At 47.2% G+C, this 14,127-nt stretch overlaps 1 protein-coding gene across 22 annotated transcripts in view; it reads right to left on the bottom strand.

Moving 5' to 3' along the window:
* Positions 1-14,127, bottom strand: part of ANK2 (ankyrin 2) — a 284,146-nt gene that overhangs the window by 46,380 nt on the left and 223,639 nt on the right. For 11 of the 22 annotated variants that reach the window (XM_019656561.1, XM_019656546.1, XM_019656560.1 and 8 more), the window contains 4 exons: positions 13,377-13,388; positions 9,489-9,591; positions 8,709-8,812; positions 4,126-4,161 (listed from right to left, as the gene is read on the bottom strand). In XM_019656561.1, coding sequence (XP_019512106.1) covers positions 4,126-4,161; positions 8,709-8,812; positions 9,489-9,591; positions 13,377-13,388 — 255 coding nt within the window. The remainder of the gene's footprint in view (positions 1-4,125; positions 4,162-8,708; positions 8,813-9,488; positions 9,592-13,376; positions 13,389-14,127) is intronic. The other 11 variants (XM_019656559.1, XM_019656563.1, XM_019656568.1 and 8 more) reach the window with 5 other exon arrangements.

Raw genomic sequence — 14,127 nt, 5'->3', positions numbered from 1 at the left:
GAAGGATGGGGTTGGGGGGAGAGGACAGAGCAGAGAGGAGATCCACTAATTACAGTACTGTCTTTCCCAATTTTCATTGCATTTGCTGGTTTTTATGAGAAAACGGAAAGAGGGAAGCGACATACAGGGTGTCGTGGGTGTCATATGGCTTAACCAGCACAAACTGCCACCGGGTCCCCACACCCAGGCATGCATCGGGACAGCCGCTAACCTTCCGAAAGGCATTTCATCAAGGTGAGTTATGGGCAAGGACCCCCGTCCTTTCTGCTATTTCCGACAAGTGAAGGAGAGAGCCAGCGCCTCCCAGCAGAACCCAGAACGCGGCAGGCGGCTCCTACTGGAGTCCTGCTGTCCACACCACGCGGGAGGCAGGGCCGAGTGCCGGCCTGGGCAGGGCATGCAGCGGGGACCAGCCAGGAGGCGCCCCACCCCACGTGCGCCAGCCAGGCAGCCCGTGAAGGCTTCGTCCGGGGAAACCGAGGGCAGGAGCCACCAGCTCCGTGCTGAACGTGGGTGTTTCCGGCCTTTACCAAGACACAGGGATCATGGTTGGCTGCTTTCCGTATTACTCGCCTTCAAGTAAAAATCCTCAAAAAACCTTTTCTGTTTGTGTTTTTAAATGTACTAAAGAATGGAAGTACTGGTAATACTTCCAGATGAATATACAGGTTTGTTTTCCATTTTATTATTAGTATTTGACTGTATGTGTTGTTTTTATGAAAACTAGAAAAAAGTGCTGTTCCAAACTCATGGCAGTATTTCTGACTTTCTCTATCTTTTGATTACTATCACCACTGGTGACCAGACCGGGGCTCAAACTCATCAGGAATTATTAAAGCGTGTCTGTTGAACGGTAGCACTCTCGCTGCGTCTGTACCCGGCAGGGCCCTGGGGAGCTGCCACTCATGCCGCCCACTGTCCCGCTGCCGTCCTCCGCCCCCGGGACGGCTCACGGCCTGTGTGATGTCCCCAGGGAGAGAGCACGTGGGGCGTCTGCTAACAGTGCGCTCTCTCACTGAAGTGGCAACATCCTTGGCTGGAACAACAGCGGAGTACGTGTTTGACTACTTTCTCTGATTCTGTGTCACTGACCGCTCCTTTTGAAATCCTCTTTTGTTCTCTTTACTCCTGCTCCTGCAACGTTTGTCACCCTGTTACTAATGCCAGGTGCCCTGCTAGGAACTGAGGTCGCAGAAAGGAAAGACATTGCTGCTGCTGCCGAGATGTGCAGCTTCTAAGACCCAGAGGTCACATGAAGGTTTGGCTGGCTCAGAATCACTTACTTTGCTGGTGACTGAACAATGAGTTATAACCACATATAGGCGCCATCTGGGGGCCAAAGCGGCAGCGACCCCGTTAGCTCTATTTCTTCCTGTGTTCCCCCAGCCCTGGCACAATGTGGAGGGAGATAGTTGACAAATAATTCTTGAATAAGTGAATGAACAGCAGAGTGAAAAGATCAAGTTGTGAGAAGTTGTACGTATTTATGTCTAATCAAGAGAGAAGAAGGCTAGAGTAGAAGGTAATTGAATTCTTTGGTCAGAACCCATTCAAATTACTACTCAGGTATTTCAGCTCATAAAACAGCAAAAATCAGACTCAAATAATGTAACTGCAGAATGAACAACTAATAAAAAGCTGAATACATAGAACTGTATGCTACAAGAAGTCTTTTCTTCAAATAAGACGGAGTAAGAGATCAATAATGATTGATCTCTTTTCATCATCTCAAGGCGGATGAAAAGTCTTTTAGGAAAAAGTCAAAATGCTAATCAGTTAATCCCAATAGTTTATAGTATAAAAGCGGGTATGCAATGGAGCATTTTCATTAAACATGTCGGATTATCCAAAGGTGTTCTTATTTGGATAGGTGTAGAATGAGTCGATAGTTCTGTGATTTGTGAAACAATTTCCACAAGCAAAAAGAAGACTGTAAGAGACCACTCGCTTTTTTGTTCCACAGGAAAAAGCGAAAGGTTGGAAGGTGTGAGTCACCAGATGAATCAGTTCACATACTGGAGTTGAGTAAACAAATATGATTTTCTCACATTTTCAGGAGATTGAAAATGGGACAAGAGAATGCCCATAAACACCGAGGTAAAAGGCACTGAGACAAAAGCCTGCCGTGAGCGGGGACAGAGGGGACGGCGAGTGACGCCAGCTCTGTGGCTGGCGAGTTTCGAGATGAAGCCCCATCTGTAAACGGGGAGGGGAGCACCTAACACCTGACGCAACAGTGAGGGTGCAACCCCGTGTGGGTACAGCACCCGGAATCCAAAAATGCTTATTCCCGTATCTCCCTTTCCCTGCTCCATATGATTTTATATATTTTGAATGCCTTAAAATTTACAGGACAATGTCACTCCTAGAAAATAACGGGAGAAACGAGCATTTACTGAATCCCTCCAGTGAACTGGAACTTTGCTAAAGCAGGTTAATAGGATGGTGGAGCTTTCATCAGCTTGTGAACTTTACTATTTAATACGACATAAAGATCCTACTGTCACGGAGCACACGACAGTGCAGCAGGGAGAGGCCCTTGCCAAGGTCTCTCTCTGATCGCCATCCCATCTGTATCTGCCTGGAGTTACTGCTGTGCCTGCAGGTAGGTCGCTTACAAACCTTTCAGTTTCAGTTTTCTCAACCCTAAAATGAGACTTTGACTGACTAAACTCCAGAGTGGCTTCTGGTGTTAAAACTCTACGTACCGTTTACAGTTAACTGGGTAGGGAAATCTACTGAAATGTCCCATTTCAGATGATCTGGAAGCACCCCTATTGGGGCGATATGCTGCTCTGACTCCAAGAAATGCGTGTTGTTTGTGCGCCGTGTTTGACACGCCACGGCGGCTCTGTGGGAGACCACACTGCACGAACCTCAACTGAGGGCTGTGCAAACGGGCGTGGAACACGGTCGGCCGAAACTGCGCATCTCACTCCAGACGGAATTTGGCAAGCATGCAAGTTAGGAACTCACTGAATTTTTCTAAATTGTGAGAATGTTATCACAATTTAAAAAGGATAAAAGCCCAAGCAATGCACCACCGTTATGCAGATGATTTGCCTACAAAGACGCAATCTGATTAGCTGAACAGCTCCGTGCTTCCAAGGTGCAGCAGAAAACGCGTCCAGTCTTCCGCGGAACAAACCCTCCACCCACGAGGTTACCAATTCTTAGGTTTACTTTCAGTTCATCCAGGACCGGGGTGAGGGCGGGGGGGGGGAGGCTGCAGCATTCAGAGTTAGTTACGGGTGAAAGTCAGGGAGGGAAGGCATCGGGGTGCTTCAGTGATCTGCGCGCGCACAGCAAGAGGACCCCCCTCAGATCTGTTCCTGGGACAACCCCACGCCAGGGCTTTCTCCTCCACAATCCCCTTAATTGCACCAATCTCCCAAATTCCATAAACTGAAACAATGACAGAAAATAGCTTCAAAAAGAAGTGGCTCAAATTTGTTAAAATCACTGAACAATTATTCATCATTCACGATGTTCATGTATAGAAACGTAATATTTGATGTGTGTTTCAGAAGTGAAAGGATGGGTATAAAATTTTCAAAGTTGGAAATATAAAATGTTCTTATCTGTGGACAATCTGTAATATCAGGATGCGTGACTATATAATGAAAATAGTGTACTCAGCAGTGTGATGAGAACCTTCAAAACAGCTATTGGAATAACACAGAATAAGGGGTATTTTTGGTGCGCTGACTAGGGTGCATGTGAAGAAGTCCTAACAAGGAAATGCACTATTAATAAACTTTGAGCCTTCAGTTCACTTAGAACGTAGTTTAAGAAAAAAACCCTGCTAAGCGACACACAAAATCATAACCTATACTATAACTTTAAAATAGGTCAGCCAATTTGTGGAACAGCTAGGAATGCTGTTTCCGCTCTCTGTTGCGCTTTTTCTCACGAGAGAAGCCGACCCGTGACCGAGGCAGGGCCCACAGCAGGCGGGCATCAGTTTGGGAACAATCCCACCTAGCTCCCGGCCATGGCTGTGACTGGGGGCAGCCCCTGCCCTGTGAGGCCTGCTCACACTGAAGCACCCCAAGGAGGCTGAATGCTGCAGGGTGACAGAGAGGAGTGGGCACATGTTCAGAGAAGGAATGATGCAAGTTTCACCTGCTGCTGTCGCGGTCGACACACGGAGAGGCGCGGCTGCAACAGAACACACACTTTAGCACAGAGAAGGATGGATACAGTGAGACATAAAGGTCAGAGGGGACTCTCCGCTGCCGTTTATCGTTTATACAGCAACACACTATTCACTGAAGCGGGCGGAAATGTGAATGAGATCCAGCTCTGTGCAGATGCTGCTACGGGGGCCCCTGGTCGGGGCCCTGGGGCGTCGGGAAGCCCCGGGCACCAACCTGCAGCCTTGCTCAGTTCGGGCCGTGCGGGTGCTGGACAAAGCCCAAGTGTGCAAGGGAACTACCAAACACCTACGGGCCCTATGACAGTTACGGTCTGATCTGATGGACTCCGTTTTGTCCCCACAGCTTTTCATTCATACTCCAAATACTTTCAAAATGATTATAACACCCTGTGGGTTACTAGAAAAGAAATGCAAACAGGAAAGGCACAATTTAAAGAACAGCTTCAGCAACAAACAGCAGCATAAACTACAAGGCAGAGTGGGTACCGTGAATTACCTACGTCACAAAAAACTGCAGACAGACGAGCTCAGGGCTTTTCAGCACCGTCCCTCGGCTCTGGGCTGCGGCCCCCGCACTGGTCACGGGGGCCTGAGCTGGCTCTGGAGCCCCGGCCTCCACCCCTTTCTACCTGCGCCTGCTCTCCCTCAAACCCCTCGCATTTTCATGCGCTTCACCTGTGTTTCATACGCAACAGGATACGTGTTTCATGGACCAGAAATCCAACCCAAGTTATTCTGCTACTTATAAAATCACTGTCTTCATCCAAAAGAATGTACCGTATTTCCCCACGTATAAGACGCACCCTTTTTCAAAAAATTTGGGGTCTAAAAACTGGGTGCATCTTATACAGTGATTGTAGATTTTTTATACTTGCATTTCCCGCTGAGGACGAGGCAATATTATGAAGACTGTGATTCGTCATAGATGAGGACAAGCTAATGGTTGGGAGTTTTGACAGTGATGAGGAGTTTTATGATGAATAAAACTTGAGTTCAATAACTTTATGTAATACCTTTTTTTTTCAAATTTCGGGCCCCAAAATTAAGGTGTGTCTTATACATGGGGAAATACGGTACCTCCACGTACCTTTACAAAGCCAGGGTGTGTGAAATAGAGAAATAACCAAATTAACTGCTCTAGGTAATCAGGTAAATATTAATGTTGTCAGATGGCAAACGGCCTTGACTTCCTTACATTTCAAAGATCAGCTTCCCGTTTGAGCTAATATCTTCACGTTTTTTAATAGACTTTATTTTTTTAGAGTGGTTTTAGGGTCACAGCAAAATCGTCTTTGACATGTTTTTATGAAAAAGGCCTCTAAAAGATCACTTTTTTAGGACTTCTAGTTGCTATACTATCTTATATAGCATGACATGAAGAACTGACATTTAATTGTAGGCACATGGCTTTCATTAAAAGACTATAAAAATAGAGACCTTTGGAATGATTTTAAAATGAATCACAGAACTAGTTATTACCAGGAACTGTGCCTTCCATGTGCCTACTCATTGTGCATTTATGAAATGGAGCAGAGCTGTAAAATGCAAGTTCTTGCCCAAGATGATGCTGGTACCCTCGTGACTGGGACACTAGAAATAACTGTTGGTTAGACTGCCGACCAGCAGTGCACCCCCTTAAAGCACAGGAACAAAAACACCGCCATCGGCCTTTCTTTTGCCAGACGCGGCTGCGTCTCTCGGGCGGGCAGGCTATGGACTCGCCCATAGCTGTTCCCGGCGGTCCTGGGCCTCAGTCACCGGGGACAGCGCAGGTGAAAGGGATCAGCGCTACCAGCTGGGGGCAGGAGCTGTGTCTTCTATTGCTACCTACCTACAATCCCTCGTGGAATCTGACAGGAGCTTGTACACAGCAGTAGTGGCATGCACATACAAAAGCTAACTTTATTGCCCTCGCTATCAAAAATCATTTTTTTTCCTGACATTTTGGGCAGCATCTGAAGTGGCATAAGAATTCACCCAATTAATTAAAGAGGGACTCACTCAGTTCCTTGAAAAATATGTAAATCTGCTACTCAGGAACCTGGCGTGTAACGAATACAAGCCCAGGAGCCAGCAGCTACATGACGTGAGGTGATGCATGTTATTTGTGTGATTCACGCCCAGCTCGGTGGCTCTCACGTGCCATGGCGGTCAGGACCGGTGCGTGTCCCGGGCTAGTCACCCGTCCTGCTACAGCCATCGGCTGCACTGTTGGTTCAAATCCTGCCGCAGAGACACCACCAGATGACACGCACCTGGGAAAACACCAGGGAGTCACCAGCACACTGGGGAGCCCACCTCGGTGCTGCGGTGCAGATGAGCCAGACTGCGCCCCGCTCGGCTGACCAGGGGTCCAAGGGCAGTCTGGGAGATGTGCGAGGATGCAAGTCCTGAGCACTGCAGTCTGCTGAGTGCTCACTCTTTGTAGGCAAAATGCCAATCATTTAAGAAGCATGTCACCCTTTCACATTCATCTGCCACATAAGTAACCTGAAACTCTGGTATTTCCCATCACGTGACCAGGTCACACCCTGAGTGTTGGGGCCAGGACCCGGGTCGGTGTCGATCTGCCTCCGACAACAGCCGCCACTTCTCGCTCCCAAAGGCCGTCTTCCGACCGCACATAACCACACACAGGTGTGCGTCCTCAGGGCGGGGCCGGCCGGCCCACGTCTTCCTTGGTGCCTGGCCCAGGCTTGGTGCTTTGTAGAGTGGGGCCGTGTGTGAGGCATGAGTGCTGCGTGAACTAGAGAGAAGAGCACTGGAGGGAACCCGGGGCGTGCCGATGAGCCCGGCCTGCCCTGCAGTCACAGCTCCCGGGACAGTCGCTCTTTCTAACAGTGTCTGCAAAACATACAGCATATCTGGCCGACAGGCACTGGTAGAAGTCACTGATGCCACAGCCCCAACAGCACGGGCTCTGCCTGTGACTGGGCTGGGTTGGGCCTGGCATCGGGTGTTATTTTAAAGCCCAGGTGACTCTAACATATAGACAGAGATTTACTGACAGTCAGTGATCATGTTTGAAATTCATAGAAAACCTGGTTGATTAGAAACCAAAATTTTAAAGATCTTACCTTGATACGTGACTAATCTTTAACCCCTGGACATCAACACTCTGATTCTCTGGTAAATTCAGCTACCGGCAGTCAATCACATTTTGCCTGAAATAATCTCTTCCTCTGTAGGCTGGATGTGGGCATCACCCACTTACTATGGTGTCTGGGTTCTGACCCTTATCCTTCAAGACTCTGCATCCGGCCCCTTCCTTCCTCTCATCACCGCTCAGAAATTTACTAGCAGAATGAATGCTATGCTTTTTGAACAATTTATAGCTGTCAGATTTCAATTAACTCATTTTATACTTAAAAATATGTAAGTAAATTTAAATTTGGGTGAGGTTTCACTTGGTTTTCATTCCCCTGAATAACACTTGTGTTAGGAACTAGCTTTTACTTTTTTAACAAGGAAAAGAATATTACGATTATTTTATATATCTAGATAACTAATTTTATATTCTATGAGCCTTTAGTAGGAGAGTAGATCCAGAGGTCCAAAAACTTTAACTATAATATCTTGAATGCTTTACTGAAAGGGGAATGTTTTAGAATCAGAAAAACAAGAAAGGACCCACAACTCAAGATAGCTCTGGGGATTACGGATAAGGAGTTTGGGATAATAATTTAAACTTCACAGTACTGTATTTAGTTAGATAAAATATGGGTAGGGCTTAGAAAAAGTGATTAAATGAAAAGTACTTCAAAAGTTTATATATAATTATGAACTTACTATATGACTGAAACTACTAAAATGAAAAGGAAAACCCAACTGTGAAGTGTTACAATTTAAACTCCTTAAAATTTATATTCCATGTCATTGAATTCTCATACCTTCAGAAAATCTTTATGCTGACAATTATTAACTCCAAGTCCTACTTTTTAATGAGTTAATATAAGAGGCATCTCAGGTAGCAGCATATCTGCTGACTCCAGAAGGTGACTGGGCAGGTGCTGATTCGAGTCCCCCTGTTCGGAATCCCTACTCCAGAGAACAAACTCCTCTCCATGTCTGTGGGACTCAAACTTCTGTAAACTTCATTTTAAATGCATTAATATGTGAAAAAAGGCTTTTAGTCACAGGGCAGTTAATCTCGATAAACAGGACTTTTTAGAAAGCAAATGATCCTGCCCCTCCTTTTTAGACATCTTTTTTTTTTAATAATTTTTATTTTACAGTTGGTAGATAAGACATGTGAACACTTCGGAGGCCACGGTATCTGTCTGCTAGTTAAGCGGCAAGCTGTCTGATGCAATTCTACTTGTTATTTTAAAGCACAGTCAGTTTTTCCATGCTGAATTCAACCTTTTCTGCTGGCCTGTCTGTGCAGACAGAGCCCACGGTGGGTGGGTGAAGTCATGTTATTTACAGGTTGAAACCAAGGCCACTTCCCTGCAAGCGAGGCACCAGCTACAGCCACGGGACAAAGCTGTTATTTTCACACTCATCTCTTTTTACCCTTGACCTGGATACTGGATACTGACGTACTCACCCTGAGTGAATAGGGCTGGAAGAAAGGGCCACGTTGTCCAAGTTCTCGGTGCCCCAGCTGAGGCGGTAAGAGTTCCTTTCTGCCTCCTTGGCGAGAGCTGACACCTAAACACAAAGAACCCGGGTTCAGTAAAAGTGCTTTCCTTCAATTCAGTGAGGATACAATCAGCCCTAAAAATGGTGCCACAGAAAGGTGGTATCGCCTGGGAAAGCTTTCCCTTAAAAACTAAGCCCGAGGCACTTAAAGTGCACCTTCGTAACACATTTCCATCTAAGCTGCATTATTGCTGTAAGATCGCATTTGTGTGACTGTCTGGGAAGAGGGCAGGCGCTCATGGAGTTCACTGCGTCCAAATGAAAAAGTCACAGCTAATATCAAAGCACTCCGTGACAGATGCCATGTCTTTCCTGATAGGTACCAATGCTAAATATTCAGAGACGTAACTTAACCTGCACATTTTATCTCACACCTTAAATGCACCGTACCCCACACTTCTCACTATAATAGAGGTTTTATAAAGGAATTGATTGTTATATAACCTCCACAGAAGCATTCAAAACAGCTGAATAAGCAGCATCTTATTTTAGAAAACTTCTGCTCATGGAAAAGTCAGGTGAATGCTTTTCATGCTTTAGAAAACCCACAGATTTCTTATCCTACCTGTCATTGAGTTACGATGATTATTTGTTTAGGTTAAAACACTTTCTCCGGACCTTTCCAGCATCAGGTCACGTTCAAAGGCTCGCCAGAAAGTAGAAACGTGAAGGCCCAGTGACGTACCTGGTGACTGGGGATGAGGACAGCATCATCAATCACAGCGCTGTCCCTCAGATAGGAGCCGTGGCCCAGCGGGTGAGACCTGTCGGAACTGAAGGACCGGAGGCTGGTGGGGTGGCAGGAGGCCATGGTCACATGCCAACAGCGACGAGGGGTGGGCGGATGGAAGGATGGGCCGAGCAGGAAAGTGAAGAGAGTGAGCTATTAGCCACCATGCAGCTTCCAGGGGCACAGCCGCGGGGCGGCAGGGGACACGGTCCCGGTGCCACCCTGCCTCTCCGTCCAGGCGCTGCCCTAATGCCTTTCGAATGCCTCCTGCCACTCAGTGGCAAGGGCACCAGGGAACCCACAGGCAGAATCTGATCCTCCTAATCTGATTCATTTGCTTCCCAGGCGGTTTGAAGCCTGCGGCTGTGGCTCACTAGCGGCCAGTCCAGGCAACACACAGGAACCAATTCCAGGGCGGATCACTTAAATCTGGGTTCAATGGCTGTCTCCCTGCGACTGAGGAGAACACTCGGGGGAGACAGCCAGCCCTCAGCGAGGATAGGAGGGAAGCCAGGTCTCGGTCCCCTCTCCAGCTGTGACTGACTCAGTGTCGGTGACGCCCCTGGAAGGCGCACAGGGAAACGGCCCGCGGCCACACGCACGCTTCCTGAGGAAATGGGCCCTCCTGTTTGTCTCTGGTGTCCCCAGTGAGGCCACAGCCGAGGACAGCGCTCAGCGCCGCATGTCCTGTGTGGTGACCAAGCGCCAGGATGCTGGTTGCCATGGCGATAAGAGACGTCACACAGCAGCCATGTGTGAGCACCGGCCAGAGCAAACACGGCTGCCAGCACAGGGTGAACGCCATGACTGACCAAACGAGGCTCCCGCAGGGCGCTAGGCCTTCATAATCAATGCTTTACATTTTGGTGAAATCTGAATTTCAAAGTTCTGAATGATACACCCAAATGTGATGGGCAAAACTTGACATCCGCACAGATACAATTTCATTCCTTCCTAATCAATTTTACACGCATCTAAATGACAAATAGATCGACAGCTCAAATAAGCTGTATTTTATGCATGTCAGTCCAAGAATTGAAGCTCTCCATTCAGAGGATCAGCCCAAAGCCCATGGGGGGAATCACGAGATAAGCACGCTCACACGACACGGACGGAAGCAAAAGCCCACTGGCTTCCGGCTGGTCGGGACTCGGCCGTGAGCGCTGTAGAATTATGGACTAAATGTCACGTTAGCATCATTATTAGCAGAAACTATTTTCACTTTGCAAATATACCCAATTCTGGAAGCTGCACACTGTCGTCTGTACGAGCTGTCGGTATAGCCAGCCGCAGCTGTCTCTGAGGGTCTCCCTGGTGGATAATCTGTGGCACCTCCAGCCTTCTTCCTCCTGTTCTGCTGTTTTATGCCCCCAAAGACCCTGAACACTAGAGGTACAGCAACATGAATCTAAGGAGTTGATTATCGGATCCTATGTGTGTACACCTGCGTGTTTATAACATGAAACATAACAGTACGTGGGGATTCACTCTTTTACGTCACACTGGCTCTTGTAAGAGACAGAGGGCTGAGCCAGCCAAGGCGGGTGTCCCGGGCGGCTGGTAAAGCAGCCACGGGGTTCGGCCCCGGCGGTCAGAGGCCGCTTCCCTCGGGGCTGTTTCCACCATTGTGCAGGGGGATTTGGAGGGTGCACTTCCTAAAACGCTGCTGAGAGAAACCTAGGACTGACTCTGAATCTGAGGATGGGCCGGCAATAAAATTATTATGGGAAAGGGTCTTTCATCTCAGCAAATCTTGTCTCAATTAGATGAATGAACAATTTTCTTTTTCCTGCTTTAAACCATGAAGATAGCAAAGCCCCAGCTGTGTGTGTCCTGTGCCAGACAGCACTAAATCAACAGCTCGTAAGCCCTCTTCTACTTTGTTTTGTTTTGAACTGGACCAAGGGGAGGAAACAGGAGAGGGCGGTCTTGAACTAATATGGCTATCCATGCGCCCCCACCACGTCCCACTGGGCTGCGATCGTTAATTCTATAATCTCTACCCCTGCTTCCCAAGTCCTGATTGGGCCTGCACACCCGTCAGTGCCAGGTGTATGCAAATGAACAGTACAAACAGCGAGAGGCACTGGGGTACAGGACAAGAAGGGCCTGCCCCCAACACAAGTGGAGACGCTGTCACTAGGTAGAACCGGCCCTTACACGCAGTGCGGGAACAGTGGGGACACGGGTCTCAAAGGGGAATGGATGTTTAGCGCGACGGGAACAAGCTGACGGTAAATAACGGTCCCTCAACTAGGACCTAGCGATGGGGTGCTGCCACTGTAAGTGGCAACCAGGTCTCCACTGCCACCCCGAGCGACACACCCTGACTGGGCGGGTGTCTGTGTTTCAGGAAGGGGGTATCAAAGAGCTCATCTGGGTGACAACGTAAAGCCACATTCTGCCATCCATGTGTCGCTAGTAATAACGTGGATTCCTGACATCCATCCACCTAACTTCTGGGTCTGTCTCCCAGCTGGTTGTGAAACAGGAGAGGCAGAGGGTATCGGTGCTGTCTGTCCTAAAGCCCCAATGGGAAAGGAATGGAGCGAGAGAGAAAGGAAAGAAACAGACAAGGTAACTTACGACCACAGAAAGGAGATTAACGTGCAGAGACAGATACTCGGGCACACAGGCAGAGAGAGAAAAGGTGACAGGGCAACGACTACATTGGAACCATATGCCTCAATGTCTCCACCTGTGTGATTTTATTCTAGCTCCATTCTACTGACTGCCTTCTAAAGTGCTAGTTATTTGAGCAGCGTTTATAGTTTCTCATTGCCCTTTTTTCTATGTTATAGAACCTACTTAAATAAAATAAAGTTAGAACAGTCCAACAGTAGAGAGTTATTCTCTCTGAAGGAATAATGACCAGCACAAAAGTCTATAATAATTCAAGTCTCTGGCTCAGAAACTGTCCACTTGATTTAAAACATTACAAACAAGTTTAAATATTTTGCAATAGATGGGCCATTGTTTTCATTAAGTAAGAGTTTGTACTCTTTGGTTAATAAATTTACAGTAACGTGTTTCTACAGGTGTGTCAATTCTTACTCACAGTTCAGCTAAGATTTGCCGGGAAGCATTGTGATGGTTTTAAATTTACACTTTTTTCACTACAATACACTGCATTATAGACACATATTAGGCTGCATCGAAGTTTATAATTTCACTAAAAAGTGTAATAATTACTGCCTTAGCAAGCTGCAGTATTTGTTAGACATTCAATCAATGGAGCTCTCAAACCCTACTAAACAAATAAACACTGAAAAAGTTTCAATGTGTTTGTTCTCATATATGGAGAAGTTTCTGTCGTTCACTGCTATTTAGTATTTTAAATTGAATTTGGATAGCATCCTAAATTTGTAAGCAATAGCAAAATAAATTAAACACACAATCCAACTAATCGGAAGTTGGTTGTGGTTTTATTCAGCATACGTTGAATTACACCTGATTTCGTTCCTCTGCTTCCACGTACACTTTAGGGATCACAATAACTTTCCCCCCACCTCCAAAGATACCAGGCTCCTGAGGTGTGTTTCCGAGAAGCCAGGCTAATGTCCCAACAGCCACCAGGGGGCGCTGTGACGGCCAAAGTCAGGCCTGGGTGTGTCCTAGACATTCATTCTAGTAACATATTCTCCCTTCCAGCTGCAAGAGTTATTCAATTTAATACACAGAAATCCTAATTTGAAAATAAATCCATAATTCTAGAATATAAGCATGCCTGCCAACACACACACACACACACACACACACACACACACACACACGCACGCGCTGAGCAGTGAGCAGGAAATGGATGGACCGGGAAGGTCATGTTTTCATGCCACATAAACCTACCTGGGCATGGTGCTATTGAAAGCATACCAAATAAAGAAATCGTGAAAAGGGAAAATGGTTACTGAAAAAGGTAACATACTAAATTGTCTAAGCAAAATAGAAAATAAATAAAACCAACAAGAGAACCATGGCAACGAGGTGTCGTGACCACATCTGGGGCCCTAGAAACGCAAGTGCGGACCCGGAGGACACAGCAGGCCTTGTTTGTTTCACATCCCGGTGCTGGCGTGCTGAGGGGAGAATCGTCAAACCATCAGCCCATTTTATAGGAAGTATTGTCCTAAATCTTTCTCAACGTAAGTACTTTGACGGAAGGAGAAAGCACCAGGCCAAGCACTGACTCACAGAAACAACCACGCCGGACAGAAAGGCCAACAGTAACGACGATTCACAGATTGCTGCGAACTGGTGCAAAGCCACAGACATTTCATTGTACTGGAATCTGAAGTCTTTTAAGAGTCTCGGATTGTGAGGTCCAAATCTACCAGTGCGTCAACATTCAATACGTAAACACTGAGCCGCTCGGTCACCAGTCCCCCAGGGGCTGGTCCTTCTGTGCCCGGACCCACGGGCACCCGCTGGGGTCACTGGTGCCAAGGAGTCCCTCCGACCTCCTCTGCCTCTTCACCGGGCCCATGAAGGTCATCACCAAATCGGGCTGGTTTTACCTCAGAGACATGTTCTCCAACTTCTCATTCCTCAAATTCTCCCCAAGACTACCAGCACCAAGGTCATAGTTCAAGTTTCCTCT

Source organism: Hipposideros armiger, unplaced genomic scaffold (assembly GCF_001890085.2).
Source record: "Hipposideros armiger isolate ML-2016 unplaced genomic scaffold, ASM189008v1 scaffold_262, whole genome shotgun sequence".
NCBI classification, from domain to species: domain Eukaryota; kingdom Metazoa; phylum Chordata; class Mammalia; order Chiroptera; family Hipposideridae; genus Hipposideros; species Hipposideros armiger.
This window is presented reverse-complemented; position numbering and strand designations above follow the sequence as displayed.